The 15,193-nt window shown below is 41.8% G+C and overlaps 1 protein-coding gene across 2 annotated transcripts in view; it reads right to left on the bottom strand.

Annotated features, from left to right (window-relative positions):
• Positions 1–6,304: 6,304 nt before the first annotated feature.
• Positions 6,305–15,193, bottom strand: part of mmp16a (matrix metallopeptidase 16a (membrane-inserted)) — a 30,848-nt gene continuing 21,959 nt past the window's right edge. For both annotated transcript variants that reach the window (XM_088283142.1, XM_088283141.1), the window contains 5 exons: positions 14,058–14,275; positions 11,275–11,413; positions 10,018–10,168; positions 9,318–9,433; positions 6,305–7,123 (listed from right to left, as the gene is read on the bottom strand). In XM_088283142.1, coding sequence (XP_088139268.1) covers positions 6,789–7,123; positions 9,318–9,433; positions 10,018–10,168; positions 11,275–11,413; positions 14,058–14,275 — 959 coding nt within the window. In that variant the 3' untranslated portion in view covers positions 6,305–6,788. The remainder of the gene's footprint in view (positions 7,124–9,317; positions 9,434–10,017; positions 10,169–11,274; positions 11,414–14,057; positions 14,276–15,193) is intronic.

The raw sequence follows: 15,193 nt of genomic DNA on the forward strand, positions 1-15,193 counted from the left end.
AAATAAATAAAAAATTTAATATTTTTAGACCCCCGCCAAAAAGATTTCATTTTTTGGGTTTGTTATAAAGGATATAGTGTTGTTTGAGGTTGAAACTGTCCTTCATAAAAGTGATGCCTATTTGTGAATGCACATAAGCATTTCATTTTTTGAACGAGACGTCATTAAAATAGGAACGATGGTAACTCTTTTTTTTTTGTTGGGACTACAAAGAAAATGACGTGAAGCTAAAACAAGCACCGTATATGCTAAACAGTGTTAGTGTGTGTATAAAAAAAATAAAAAAAACGCTATAGTCCACAAGCCAGCGTACCACTCAAGTTATCCTGCAGCTGTTATTTTGAGGATACAGATGTCTCTTCAGGAATGATATTTTGATCCTGTAGCTGCTGTTGCTGTGTACAATCGTGCACATCACAGGAAAGGAATTGTCATCTTGGCTATAAAAGCAGACTAAAGTCCAGTATGGATAGAAAGTACAACAGCCATAGATCGTCTGTGCTCTCTTTCAATTGCACACTTCCTGAGTGGGCACTCCTGCTCAAAGAAAATCATCACCAATGAAAAAATAAAAAAAAATAAAGTAGATGGTCTGGGCTGTGTTGATATCGCAGATTTGTTGCTGAGGTCCTTCAGTGTAAAAAAAAAAAAAAAAAAAAAAGACTGGTTCAACATGAAAAAAAAAATTATGTCCTATGTCTCCTGCTGATAAAGCGTTATCACGGGAACAGGAAGCTGTGAAATAGGCCAGGAAAAAAATAAACACTTTTTTTCCTCCTCTGATGTTCCCACGCTCTAAGATGTACATATCCACCTTTGTGAAGGCTCAACGGCTTCAGCCTCGGCGCTGAGATTACATATAACCTAGAAATAGACTATTCGCAAATTTAATCCGTTCCATGACTCCGTTGGTGAAACGTCGTGAAGCAAATGTTAGGCCACCCAGTTTTGGAGGCAATATTCTGGAATATAATCATGTATTTCTGATATTTCCTATTTCTGAAACAAGGCATAAGATTACATTTGATTGAAATTTGAAGCATATATATACCAGTGTTTTAAGGCCGGAAGTAGTATCGGTACCGATACAGATACTGGTATAATTATTGGCATCGATACCGATATCAGTATCGGTACTGATATCGATAAAGGCTTCGGTATCGGTACCGATACCGATAACTGAATCAGTATCGGAACAACACTACTTATTTCTATTGACCGTTACTCCAAACAAATTATATTTTCTCATGCATATTGTCCGCCATAACGAGTGTACAAACAAAGGGACATTGTTCTCCGGACTGCCAATCAATGATGTGATGAATGGAGCTAATTTTACCTGGACACTGCGGATCATTACTTCCTTCTGATCATCTCCTCCTCTATCCTGTCCAGATGGAAGTGAGCGTGGAGTTTGTGGAAAGTGTGTTTACTTCTCTCATGAGAAGCTCACACAGACACGGAGGACAGAGGAAGGGAAGAATAGTCATCAGGGACTGCAGAGATGCTATCAGCGTCTCACAACATGCACGCTGTGACCTTCTGCACGGTCTCCACGATGCGCTCTATACCGCTCGACAAATATGACACTTTTAGAGATTGCTGTTTTTCTTTTCGGCTTTATATAAGCAACAACCAGCACGGCGGGCTACTCGTGCGCTGTTATGTTCGGACACTTCTGTTTTCAACATTCGCACTCAGAATGGGAACCGAACCTGCGCACGGAAGTCAGCCATTGGAAACCTTAGAGTAGCAAATTCACACCGATCGAAAACATAACAAGTGGAGGTCAATAGAAGTTCATAATTACCACCCAACTTCTTCGTTGTCCTTCACCTTGAACTCAAACATAACATCATTCTAGAACCCTCAGGAGGGATGTTTGTCTCAGTACGACCCTGACAAAATATGAACTTTTGACCATTTCAAGAAAAAAAAGGCCCACCGGGGGCGCTTAGGATAATTTTGCGGCGGCGGCAGTCAAAGTCAGTTGCGTTCTGTTCTCACCATTAACCGCTGAGCCGCCACATTTTTACACTTCCCAAAGAGAGTGGTATTTACCTTTGTGGGGCGCCTCCCAGTATTTAAACCTTGAGCTGGCCACAAAAAGCACTTTTGGACAATCCATTCACGCATCACACATGTGAGAATACGGTTTCTAAGAAAAGTGAAGATAAATAAATGATCACAATGAAGAATATTCTCCATAAAAAAAACTGGCGGGGTGACTACTCTTAGGACTTCGGGAACGGTGCTATTTCAATGGTGAGAACTGGAATCCTCACATTAGCTCAGGCGTGTGCAAACTACGGCCCGGGGGCCACATGCGGCCCGTTAAACGTTTTAATCCGGCCCGCCAAACTTGAAAAAAAAATATTATTTTATAAATTCTGTGGTGCGTCAAAGACAGATATTTTGTTGTCATGCTTTTGTTCATTTTCATTTAAAATTAAAAGTATTTTTTTTCTCTCCGATGAGGTGAGGTTACCAAAACACTCCATCCATCTGCTCCTGATCCGGCCCCTCTGTCAAATTTTAGAACCCATTGTGGCCCGCCAATCAAAAAGTTTGCCCACCCCTGCATTAGCTGATATATTTGCAAGTTTGGCCGAAGTTTCAAAGATGGCGGAGATCAAGTTACAAATCAAAAGCAAACCCGAGTTGCAGTGGCTCAGGTTAGCGTTAGCGACCAGCATTAGCTTCTGAAGAACCGTGGCAATATTCACGGAGTATCTTAGGGTTCGGCATTTCACTTCCATTCATTCTCCATCTAAAATAAATCTCCACACCTACAACTCTGTCATCTTGATTGGAGATTGTCAAAACATGTTTGCCGAGCGCTTGCACGCTTTCAAGCACTTTTTAATTGAATTCATTTGGGTCTGCTCGGCATTAAACTGCTGTTACTTTTCTGCCTGGATTCATCAGCGCCAGACCGCTCGTGGCGTGAACAAAAGGACACATAACAGCTCTGCAGGAGACAGCCGGATAAGTGAAACGAGAAAGCTTTCAGTCAAAACATGGCAGGAAGGCTAAACAAAGTGTCAGCAATTGGAGAAATGGAGGAAAAAAAAATGTAATACCGTTCGTGCAGAAATACTTTCAACAAAAGCAAAATGTGTCTGGAATGTACCATACGCCCCTTTTGTATGTTTTGATTTACACTGACGTGTTAGTCGAAGGCGATTTATAAGCAAGAAGGTGCATGCGCAGCTGCTGAAAAACCATTTGGCAATGAATTGGAAACACATTTCCCAGCATGTCCCATTCTCACAGGTCATTGTACAAAACTATTAGAACGGGAGCGTGTAAAAAGGCCTAATTTATTTGTTCACTCCGTCTCATTCTACATGGAAAGTGCAGAGTTTCATTCTTCGGTCTTTTCAGAGTTGCTCTACGGCGGCACGAATGTGGTCTACGATGTGCGATGAGGAGGAAGGCTCTTAGCCAGTGGATGTAACTTGGGGAGATAGCAAGACGGCTTTCATCCGTCACACTCCATTAAGTGACAATAACCATCTCATTTCTGTACACACAAAAGAAGCACAATCTCTTTCAAGCTACAATGGAGGAATGACACGAAAAGGTAACATATGGTCAAGTGTCACCTTACGTGTCACGAATATGCTATGCTATGAATATTAAATGGCAGGCTTTTACATTTACTGCTGAGCCGAGTCTTGAATGCCGGGACATTCTCACCTAGGGGCATTTGATAAACCCAAGTTGGTATAATTTTGGGATGTTGCGCAAAAATAAAAAAAATGAGAACGTATTGCTTATTACATAGTTATTAATATACAGCACAGTCTGGAGAGGAAAATTGGGAAACAAAGAAACGCCATCACCCCGTGAGTCAACATAAAAATAGAGTCAGGAGTGTCACATTCGGGAAACCAGGGAAGCTACAAATAGCCCACTTGATGCGTACAAGGTCTGACCTGCATTCACCTTTTACATGATATCGGGACAAACAATATTTACACCTTCAGTTAGTGGATAGATTGCAATATTGTTTTTTGTGGGTGTTGCGGGACAACATCGAGTTACTCTGATTGGCATGACAATTCATGTTTCATTGGCACAGGTTTTGAGTTCCAAGTAATCTGGAATTCACCGTCACGAGTATAAAGGCGAGTGAGGAAAAAAAATGCGAATTTGTCAGTTTGACAGCCCAAAGTTGATCTCGCCGCTCAGGAAGTGCATTTCCGTATGTTTTTTTCCCGTGTCCTGGAATGCAGCGGCATATATATATATATTTTTTTTTTTCTTTAAATCGTTTCATGTCAAGCAGCTTTTAGCACCTGCTCCACCATATGAATGTGTGCTTTGACACTTCACACTCACAGTGAAATTAATCACGCTCAAAGGTGTGTTTAAAAAAATAAATAAATTAATTTATTTTTTTTTACATGAATGAGATTTCTAGAAAGCGACCTCATGGCGTTAGACATAAAGAATGATGATCTCGCAGCTCGCCAGCTACGGACACATCGCATTGAAACAATCATCCATCTCTCCGTGTTGTGCATTTTCTCCTTTTTCTTACATGCCACGGCGAAAGCTTGACCCCAGCTAACCTTCAACCGAACTCTCTGAGGTGCTGCACTGAGCGGCGCTAATAGCCGCCACTAGAATAAATGGCCCTTAACCTAAGAGGGGGGGGGTGTCGGAATGACTGCAGCGGGAGGAAGAGCAGGAGGAGGAGGAGGTCTGACCGAAATAGCGCCATAGAATAACACGCCCGAGCCAATGTGAGTCAGCGCAAGCAGCTGCTCTAAAGCACATGTTAATTCATGGAATCGTACATTTTATGCTGGCTAGGATGCAAACGTTTCCATGGCGATGAAGGGAAATAAATGTTTCCGTCCGCGATGATGCACGTTTGCTTGATTGAAGATGAAATTGCCTGAAACTGGGAACGGTTGTCTTTAAGCGATTGACGAGTTGTCTTGGGGTCCAGCTTGTCACCCTGAACTGGATAATCGGGAGACATTTTATTTGCAGAGAATACATGATTTAATTGATTCATACAGTTAAAAAAAAAAAGAAAAAAAGATGAACAGTTCAAGGCAGCTTTTAATTAAGGTTTGATCAATTTATTATTCTGTCAGGACATTTTTCTTTATTGTCCCCAAGTCTTTACACGAAAAAAAAAAAAAAAAAAAGTGAGATGTTGCATTTGCTTCAACCAGAAAAGAAAAGAAAAGAGCGCGATTATGAAAACAGACATTCAGAGAGGACATTAAACAAAAAAAGAAAAAAAGTTGATCGGCTGATGAGACCAACTTGATAAATTGCCCAATAATTTCCCAAATGTACCGATTTGATCCTACTGGATGTTGGTTTTAGATTTTCCGGTACCTTTAAGGGTTTGAGTGCGGCAATATGAACAAAGGTTAAATAAATTAAAAAAAAAAAGGCCTCCAAGCTTTTAAGGAAAAGAAAGCCACGTTTTGAGCAGATGTGTGGTTGCAAAAGCTCGCATGCATGCTGACACAGGCACTGATCTTGACTTTTCAGGTCCTCGGACAGAAAGAAGACAGCATTCTTGGGATGTGTGAGAGCTCGCACAAAAAAGGCAGTAGACAGGATTTCTTAAAAAAAAAAAAAACTGAGAATGACATTTCGATGTGCACTCTGTCAAAAAAAAAAAAAAGAACATTAAGACATCAGACAATAAAACAAATACATAACCCAACCAATCCAAAAATGTTCAAGTTACCAGAAATCTGCCACAGGGAAATGATAAAACTTTTTAACAGCAACAAATATAAAACACAAAATAGTGGCTTTACTCCAGGAACCTCCTACAAAGTACATAATAACATTACTCTGAATACAATGCCGACTCGATTGCCCAGGCGAGCTCAGCAAGCCAGTGCTGAGCATTCCGGGTCGTGTAATAAAATCCAGAAATACCAAATTACAAGAAGCTCTTAAAGCTGCTTCTCATACAAATCAAACAAACAAAGAGCAGTATAGAAAACAAAAAACTAAAATCAAAACAACAGTACAATAAAACCAAGCACAAGAAGTTTTAAGTGTAATTAAGGCGAGTTAAAATATTGCAGAATGTTTTTGGCCCCTGTGTCTCAAACAGACTGCCACAACAGTCGGAGCTCCTACTCTTAATCACCGCACGGATCCAGAGGACGGATCAAAAGGATGACATTTGAAAACAAAGAAGAAAAGGGAAAAAAAAAAAGGATAAGTGATTCTCTTTGGAGAGATTTTATTTGGTTTGGTTTGGTCTCTTCCTCAGGAACATTTTAAAGGGAACAGTGAGAAACTCCTGAAAGAATCCAAACAAAAGAGGAAAATTAAAACAAAAAGAAAAGAAGCGTGATCATCTTTTTGGGAGTTGCGGGAGGGGGGCACAGATTATTATTATTTTTTTTTTTTTTGTCCAAACACCTGATATGACAGATGACAATGACTTGCCTGTGGGAAGAGTGTGTCCCGCTGAAAGTCGCTCCCTGTGATTCTGATTAAGAGCAGTCCGGCAAAAGAGATACAAAAGAAAACGGACCTCAAGCAGTTTTTTTTTCCTAAGTGTCTGAAGGTAATTTCAGGGGAAACATTCCCCCGCAAAGTGTCCTTCTGCTCCCCATGTTAGTGAAAAAAAGGCTGATTCAGCAATTATCTCGTCCCGAGGTCATGCCTTTGCGTGTTAGGAGCAAATTGTCGGGCCATTCGTGGTTCTGATGGGCCGACAAAAGAGGACGGTGGCTTCAAACGGCCACGTCATCCTTCAAGTGATAAAAGCGCCGCCGTCCACTCGTGTTTCAAACCCATTCCTGCATGGAACGCTTGCAGTAAAGTATGTGGCGCGGCGTACCCTTCCTCTTGAACTGCACCACCGTGTAGACCAACACCAGCAGGCACAGCGCCAGCACGCACGGGATGACGATGGCGACCGCCTTCACCGTGTTGGCCTCGTTCTCCAGCTCGATGACCACGTCCGTGCGGCCGTCGCCGCCGGACGGGCGCCCCGGGTCCGCCGGCATCAAGTCGCAACCCATGAAGTCCTTGAGGATGGAACGCGGGTAGCCCGGCTCCACTCTGAGGAACTGGTTGTTGAACTTCCAGTACTCCTTCCCCTTGTAGAAGTAGGTGAAACCTGAGAGGGGGGACAATAACCAAATATGTACACGTCACAGAGGAGGTTGATGATGTCACTTCAAAAACTCGTTGGTCGGAACCGGCGTAAACCGAGCACTCCCTGTACTGTGTTCTCATTCGATTTGTTGACCGCTGGAAATCCCCAATGACCAAATATGGTCATATTCCTGTTTTTTTTCACAAATCGATTTAATGGTCGGTCCCCTCTTTGCCATGACCGCCGACTTTGAAGTCCAAAGCTGCCGCTGGCTCCGTTTTTGTACTATTTCATTTAATGCCAGTGTAATAAACAAGCAATTTCTTTTGCATATTATTATTACACAGCTATTACATATAGTTGCGTTGATGTGAGTGCGCAATGTTATACGAGAGCAATATACGGCATAATATGGTAAAACTTGAACCAGAAAGCTAATTTATTTTTTTATTTTTTTCATTTACATCAGGTGATGACAGTAAGCAACTAACTAAATTTGTCCCGCAATATTTTCTCGTTGTTTGGCGAGCTTACCGTTACGAAGACTATCCGCCCCTTGTGTTTGCACAGGCACACATCTCAAAGTAGCTTAAATAATTCAACCGTTTCACTAATAGTGAACTGTGCGTGACTTTGCAGTTGAGCCACTGTGCAGTTGTCAGCAGCGTTGTTAAGCAGCATTGTCTCGGGAGATTAATTAAAAAGCTTATTTAAAAAAAAAAAAAAAAAAAATGGAGTCAAACCCCAAAGCTAATATCACACCAAAGCACATTAAATGTCATGCGGAACAAGCTGCTCTGGTGTTTTTCAAACACTCTGGCTTGTTTTTTTTTTTCTTCTTCCAAGAATGAGTGGCCAATTGTCCTGGTGTCACGCAAACAAGAAAGTCACAACGAGTCACTGTTCATCTTTGATTCCAACCCCCTGGAGGAAGAATTCGCTTGGAAACACTTGTCCCTCTGTGGGATTATTTGTGAAGACAGCAATGCAAATGTTGAGTGAAGATAAAAGGAAAATGGCCTTTCGGTGCACAATGCCCATCGAGAGTACTCATTACGACGCTCATTTGCATATGAATTCAATTGATTTCATGACATCACGTTTGGGCCAATGAGGAAAGATTTGATACTTGACACAATTCATTCTGAGCCATTTCGAGGTTGACTCCAGGATGTGCGGCAAAATATATGTCATGTAAAACTGGCCGCTTAACCCCACATGTGACAGCTTGGCTTTGCTATTTATTATTTCATGCCTGCTGTTTTCACGTAGGACTGAAATATTCTAAATGTAAATAGAGTGAACGAGATTGGACTCTTAAAAATGGACAGGTGACATTGTTTCTCACGAGGAAGGGTAAAAAAAAACAAAACAAAAAAAAGTGTATGTGTGCTTATTAATAATTTGTCATTTATTTCCCTTCACCAAACCAAAAGGAAAGAAGAGAAAAATGACGCTCTGAGCGTGAATATTAAGTCACACGCGCGGATGCATACTCAATGATGCCACTTTATCTGGGTCGATCTCGGACGCACGTGACTCCACACCAACCGCTATCTGCTTCCAAAGCGAACGCGCATGTGATGAACGCGGATAGCAATCAGCCACGCCGCCCACCCTTCACGCTCACGCTCCTCCCCGGCAGAAAATATTGGGCTCTGAATCTGGCTGCCGACCCACAGGACAGATGGCCCGAGCGTTCAAGCGCCACCTGCCCTGCTTTTTTTTTCCCCGACCAAGGTGCTGCCAAACGCGGGCCCGAGCCCACCTGGGAGGAGAAGCTTAACTCGGAAAAGATTTCAGGTCCGCAAACAATCGAGCCCTTTGAAAGTTATGCGAGGCCTCCCCACGCACTTAATGCGGGCCATCGGGCTAAAACTGGAAGAGATAAACCGTTAACCAAATCAACTTGGGTCGGGGGGGGGGGGATATTCCGGAGCAGGATGACCTATTTTCTTATTAGCAATATCGCAACATTTGCCTTGGATGCTCTGGCAAAAAGATTCTAAATGAAGTACGTGAGGACTCATGACGCCTACGACAACACAATGTAAAAAATAATGTAAAATAAATAAATAAATAAATGGGGCAAATTCGAAACGAATGCCGCCCCGATTGACCTCCTGCAGAGAACACCAGCTGAAATCAATTATCAACTGGCACATGAACAGCGCAGCCGCTGTCAAATTAGAGTATCAGGAAGGACAAATCATACCATTGGCTTTATCGACAAAGGCCCCCTGTGGCGATTCAGGCACACCTCTCCACACGGTGATGGGTTTGGGATAGCCGGGGTCCATGGTTCTCATTTCCTCGTTGTAGCGCCAGTACCTGGAAACGGGGGGGAAAAAGATGAAGACATGAACAAAAAAAAAGCAGGAAGGTGTCTTGCTTTGAATGGAACATTTTTCTAGCGGACAACAACAGATGGTGCCTTCTGCTTAGAGCTTGAATGAGTCACATGCACAACCATTCATCTCACGCGTAGACCTATGAGGTTTTTTTTTTTAAATTTTTTTTTATATTAATGTCAAATGAACGTTAAGCAAACTCCACAGAAAATATTCATGCTGAAATTCAAATGCAGAACATTTGGCTGAGAGGCAGACAAACCACATGGAACGCAATGCTGAACTTATTTGACACAATGTCTTATTCTTGTGACTGAACCACACACAAGCAAAAAAATACTTTTGGAAATGATAAGAAAAGACCATTTTGACTTTGACATTTAGAGCGTTTTAATTACAAGTGCTTTCATTGTCCGGGGAAGAAGACGTCATAACCATTCGTCTATATGAGCATTTACAAGGAACTTTTGGACAAGAGCGCTTGCTAGTCGGAGCCATGCAACTGCCCTAAATATTTTTCTCCACAATTCAAAGAGGTTCATATCAGTTTCAATCCACTGTTACCTGTCCCCTTTAAAGAAGTAGGTCTTGGCCACATCTTCCCACCACACGGCCGTCTCTATGCTCTGAGCTGGCATGCCATGGCCGTACTGGCTGATGTCCTTTGGGTATCCGGCCTGCAACACCGTGTCTTTAAACACCCAGAATTGCTTCCCTGCAAAAGAAAAAAAAAAGAAGAAATATTGAGAGACAAGTAACAGCGCAGGTTAGCCTCCAGGTGCAATGCAATAGAAGGGCAAATTTACAAGGACAGCGAGCACAAGCTTTGGCGTAAATACCGAGCAGTAAAGCTGTTGCCTCGTGTAGTCGATGTTTCCCTAATTTCAAATTGGACTTCCTGCCCTTTGCTTTGTGATACGATGGGAGCTGCTGGCAACAACATTTTTTTTTTTACTTATTCGCTCGTGCACTCTAAAATGTAGTTCCCAAAAAAGGAATAAATTATGAACCCATGTTGAACAAAAAAATTAAAATAAACTTACGTTGATTTTTTTTTTTTTTTGCTTTCCGGACAAGTCAGAAGAGGACAGCCCGAAGACGGACTCCTGGGAAATCATTTGTGTATTTCAAGTGAAGAGAGACCATACACTGGTGTAAACGTAGCAATTCGGGGGTTTGCCAGCCGGGGAAGATAGCAGGGTGGAGAAAAGGAAGACAAACGTTTGGCGCACATTGCTCAAGTAGAGTGCGTTTCCGGGAATTGTTGGGTTTTGAAAATAGAAATGGGGTTGAGGGAAGATTTGTAGTTTGTTTGCCAGTGTGCTTTCATAGCCTACCTAAGCTTCGGCCTTATAAATATTGATAACTTAAAAAAAAAAAAAAAAAAAGTAATATAACTGTCGTGCCGTCATTTCCAAGACTATATTAATTTGAGCTAGAGTTCAAGATTTAAAGAGATATATTAATACCGCTCGCACTAAGCTCAGTACCAACATTATTAAAAGTCAAAGCTTGAGGATTACGTTGGATTTTCCACCCAAGTGAGCAAAACATTACTTTAATCTTTTCAGATTTACAGTGAAATAAGATCAAGGGAGTTCCCTCGGTGATAACAAAGCGCAAAGATGCGTTCCAAACAAAGGCGGGAGTTTGTTGTGGCTTTTTAGGAGACGCATGCGGACCGCCGTGAAGTCACGTTGCACCAAAAAAGTTGCATTGAAACTCAAAATGGAAAGACGGATATTGTGGAGACGAATTCAGTGGTGGTATGAAAAAAAATAATAATAAATAAATAAATAAATAACTAAAAAACAGCCTTACCTTTGAAGAAAACAAATTTTCCTTCACTGTTCTCATAGACGGCATCAATTTTAGGTGGCAGACCCCTCCAGAAAACGCTGATGAGCATGGGGTAACCGGGCATTACTGCGTTATCTCTTACTCGCCAAAACCAGTGGTCCTAAAAGATACACAAAAAAAAAGACAATTTTAAAACATGAATTTTATTTGTGTGGAACTTCATTTCCACTCTCCAGATGTTTCACGAGGGTTTTGAAGTGGATGAGATTCGATTGAATTGTGCTAAGATCAAACACTTATTTTACATCCCGCGCATGTGAATGTCGGGAGCGTTTGGAATCTCAAATGTCCAATTGGAACGGAAGGTGTGTCTTTTTGATGAGGGATGAAATTTGATGCCAAAATGTAGGGCCAGGGGAGACCCAGCTGTGAAAGCCATTTGGACTCGCTCAAAGAGGTCCCACCCTTTTGGCAGAAAACGCACATCACATCATCGGAACACATTATACATTCAGGACAAAAAAAAAAAAAAGATTTTAGAGGTGTTGTTGCGCAGGATGCAAACGCACAATGATGGCGACATCAATAGCTGATTAAACAAAGTGTCTCCGCTACAATTTTTTTTTTTTCTCACTCTCTAATCCAATTGTTTCTCTGGGACTGCGCTGGACGCGTCTCCCCTTTCTTTGCTTTTAACCTTGTTCTCTCTCCCTAACCTTCTCAGTTCCTTTGCTTCACTCACTTTAAAGCCACAGCCGCTATAGATGGCAGCCGCTCCGCATTTTCTTTCATATAAAGACCCGAAAAGTAAGTGAAAACAGATTTAACGCTGAAACCTGACCTTTCTGAATCCGCTTGACTTAATAAAAGACGGGGGGGGGGGAAGTGCTTTTCCCCACCCCAACATCCTATACTCCCGCTAGGAAAAGGAGGCGCAGTCAAGAAAGCCAGAAACCATTTCGTCAGACAATGGGGACGATCAATTCACTACATTTAGAACAATTAAATCATATCGTAGCTTCAAGCCTACTTTTGTGGCGGTCGGTTGCGATGCGATGATAGTCAAAGGATGTGGGAGCAGCTTTGACATTTTGTAGTTATAGTTTAAGCATTAACTTGCCTCTTGGCCGAACGCCAACATCTGCGAACCTCGCGTGACTCTCGGCTGCCCAAGCAGAAAAATGAGCCATCGCAATAAACGGGACTCCTCACCTTGATTGAGGTTGAACTAGTTTATAAAACAGGTTCAATAATGAGATTAAAGTCGATCAGCATATTATAAAAAAAAAAATTTTCAGGAGTAAGCCGATGTGGCTACTGCAAATTCACTTTAAGTGATTTCCCCTAAGGACGATCAAGCTTTTTTGAGAGGATAACATAATCGTGCGGGGATTTAATGGAATCAGCTGGTACGTTGAGTGAATGTTTAAAAATGGTAATAAATGTTTGGATATTAATTCCTCACGGAAGTTATAATCTTGCGCTGAATAACAATGAGAAATAGTTTCGTATGACCTAAAAAAAAAAAAAAATTAAATTAAAAATCTGAAACATGAACAGTGCGCGTACCAATTTTGACTTGACTGAACTAAAAACGTTATCTAACCAATCACATCGGGAGGAGCACTTGACTTAAAAATTCCCTTTTGCAGAGAATAAATACAATTTTCGGCAACCAATATTTGTTTGTTCCATCATATTCAACGGCGCTTTTTTTCCTCCGAAACCATCTGAGCTTTGCGCAAGTCCCACGATTCTCATCACCCAATCAAAGCAAGCAGCCGCTCCTCGAAGTACAGACACTTTGCAAAGAGACTGCGTGAAGATGATCACTCCAGACTGCCGATGAGCATTGACTTAGTTCTGCAGGTCCGGTTTAAAAGAAAATTCATTTGTCGTAAAAACGCAAAGGGTGCAAAGGGAGATGGAAAAAACTAAGTCTTCTCTTCCCCTTAAATCCACAAGACTCTTATTTAACCAATTAATACTATTTATAACCACCCCCCCAAAAAAAAAAAAAAAAAATCCGGCACACATAAAGCATGAGAAGCACTCTTTCTCCTGTGTGTGCAGAACACAAGGCCGCTTTATGTGATGCCCCAAGGTTTTTCTGCGTTCCTTACTGCTTGCTTCTGCGGTCTTGTGCTCACAAGCTTGGACCAAGGATAAAGATTCATTAAGGGACGTGTGGTTTTCTCTTGTGCCGGAGTAAAAAGCCACGCTGCTTTGTGAGAGAAAGTATAACCGTTGTAGCGCGCATAGTGATACTTTTGTCCCGCTAGTTCGTTAAGAGCTTTGTCAATTGGCAATTGGAAAATATCTTCTTGAGATTGTCGTTAGCGGTATGCTGTAATATTTTTTTTTTTCCTGGTGAATAAATGTGGATACAAAAACAAACACCAAAAATATATTTTTGGGACATGAAAAAAAAAATTCACATTGTACTGCATTGACTCATCATATCTTTAAACATCTAATTCTGTTTGGGTTCTTGACAGATGTGACATTTTGGATTTCTTAATTTTATTGGTCATCCAAACCACTGGCCTGAAGCAGAGCGCAGACTTTGAAATCCCCCGCAGTTAGATTGGACTAAAAACTGTAACTAAAAGTCTAAAACAAAACTGCCACCACTAACTTGTCATGTGTTACCGTGAAATGCGTCTCAGGAATGTTAATGCGACGCCCCCCTCCCTCCCCCGCCCCGTTTCCAAGACAATACTTACATGACTCTGTTTGCACTTGAAAAACGATATCGTACGAGTGACGACGTGCAATTACGATGACGTCACATGCTTGTTCACCTTAAAAACAAACATCTCTCTTCTTAATATCGCCAAGGTGTTGAAACTTCCATCGCAGATGTTCGGTTTGGCATTGGGATGCGATGGTCGGTCACCGGGAGGCAGCCTCGGTGGTCTGGTCTGCCGGTCTGGTTTGCGCGGATCTGACGGAGGGTTGGAGCGAGCAGGCGGCACCGTTGGCAAAGGGTTGGTGGGCTGGGGGAGCTTGTCAGGAGGCCCTAGAGAAAAAAAGAAGAAAGTCAAATTACCGGGAGATGTAGTTTACTTTCCGTTACGACAGTCCGGTGTAAACTACAAGAGGCGCATCTCTCACTTAATAGTCAGAGTGAAGAACATAAATCCGGGGAGTACAAAGCGAGAGGTAGAAAGGACGACCATGAGTGGGTTGCAAGTATAAATAATTAAACAAATGACGGTGCGGAGATAACATGAAAAAAAAAAAGCGGATATGACATTGACTGGGTTCGAAAGATGTAAGAAAATGATTTCATACGTATGACGCAAAAATGACAAAAAATGTCCACAGACCAGTAATCGCCTATAAAGTTACAGTAAACCTTTAACGAGAATGTAAAACACAGCCAATGATTCAAATTATTATTGGAATGACCCACTGAAAATCTGATTAAGGAACTGAAAGAGCAATTGTTTAAGGGCGAGGAGACAATCTACGGCGAAACAGATGGAAGACGGAGCATACATCAAACTAATTGAATGACAGGCTGATCGGAGGATTAAGAGGAGCGCAGACATCGTCCAGTCCACAAAACTGATGGTCTGGTTTTACATGAGAGGGATTCCTTTCACTGACTGAATTAAATCCAGTGAAATACATCCCAGATTAGAGGAGGCAAAGCGCTCGGCAGTTACGTAAGCACGGGGTGGGGGAAATCATAGTCAGCCGGACACTCAAAGGCATAAACTGGCAGCCTCACTGTGCCGTGACAAGCAGAAATCTGCATAACGCTGAATACAAAACAGAATTTTTGATCCACTGCGTAATTTCATCACGACAAACTACAAAAGAGGAACAATCCAGAAAGCTAATTTCCATTTGTGTGATTAAAACCGTTACATAGACGCCGGAGTCGGTTTTGTTTTCACACAATCAATCCAAGCTTAGTTTTAGCAGCATA

The sequence above is a fragment of the Idiotropiscis lumnitzeri genome, chromosome 19 (genome assembly GCF_059441095.1).
Source record: "Idiotropiscis lumnitzeri isolate Australia: NSW breed Sydney's pygmy pipehorse chromosome 19, RoL_Ilum_1.0, whole genome shotgun sequence".
In the NCBI taxonomy this organism is placed as follows: Eukaryota; Metazoa; Chordata; class Actinopteri; order Syngnathiformes; family Syngnathidae; genus Idiotropiscis; species Idiotropiscis lumnitzeri.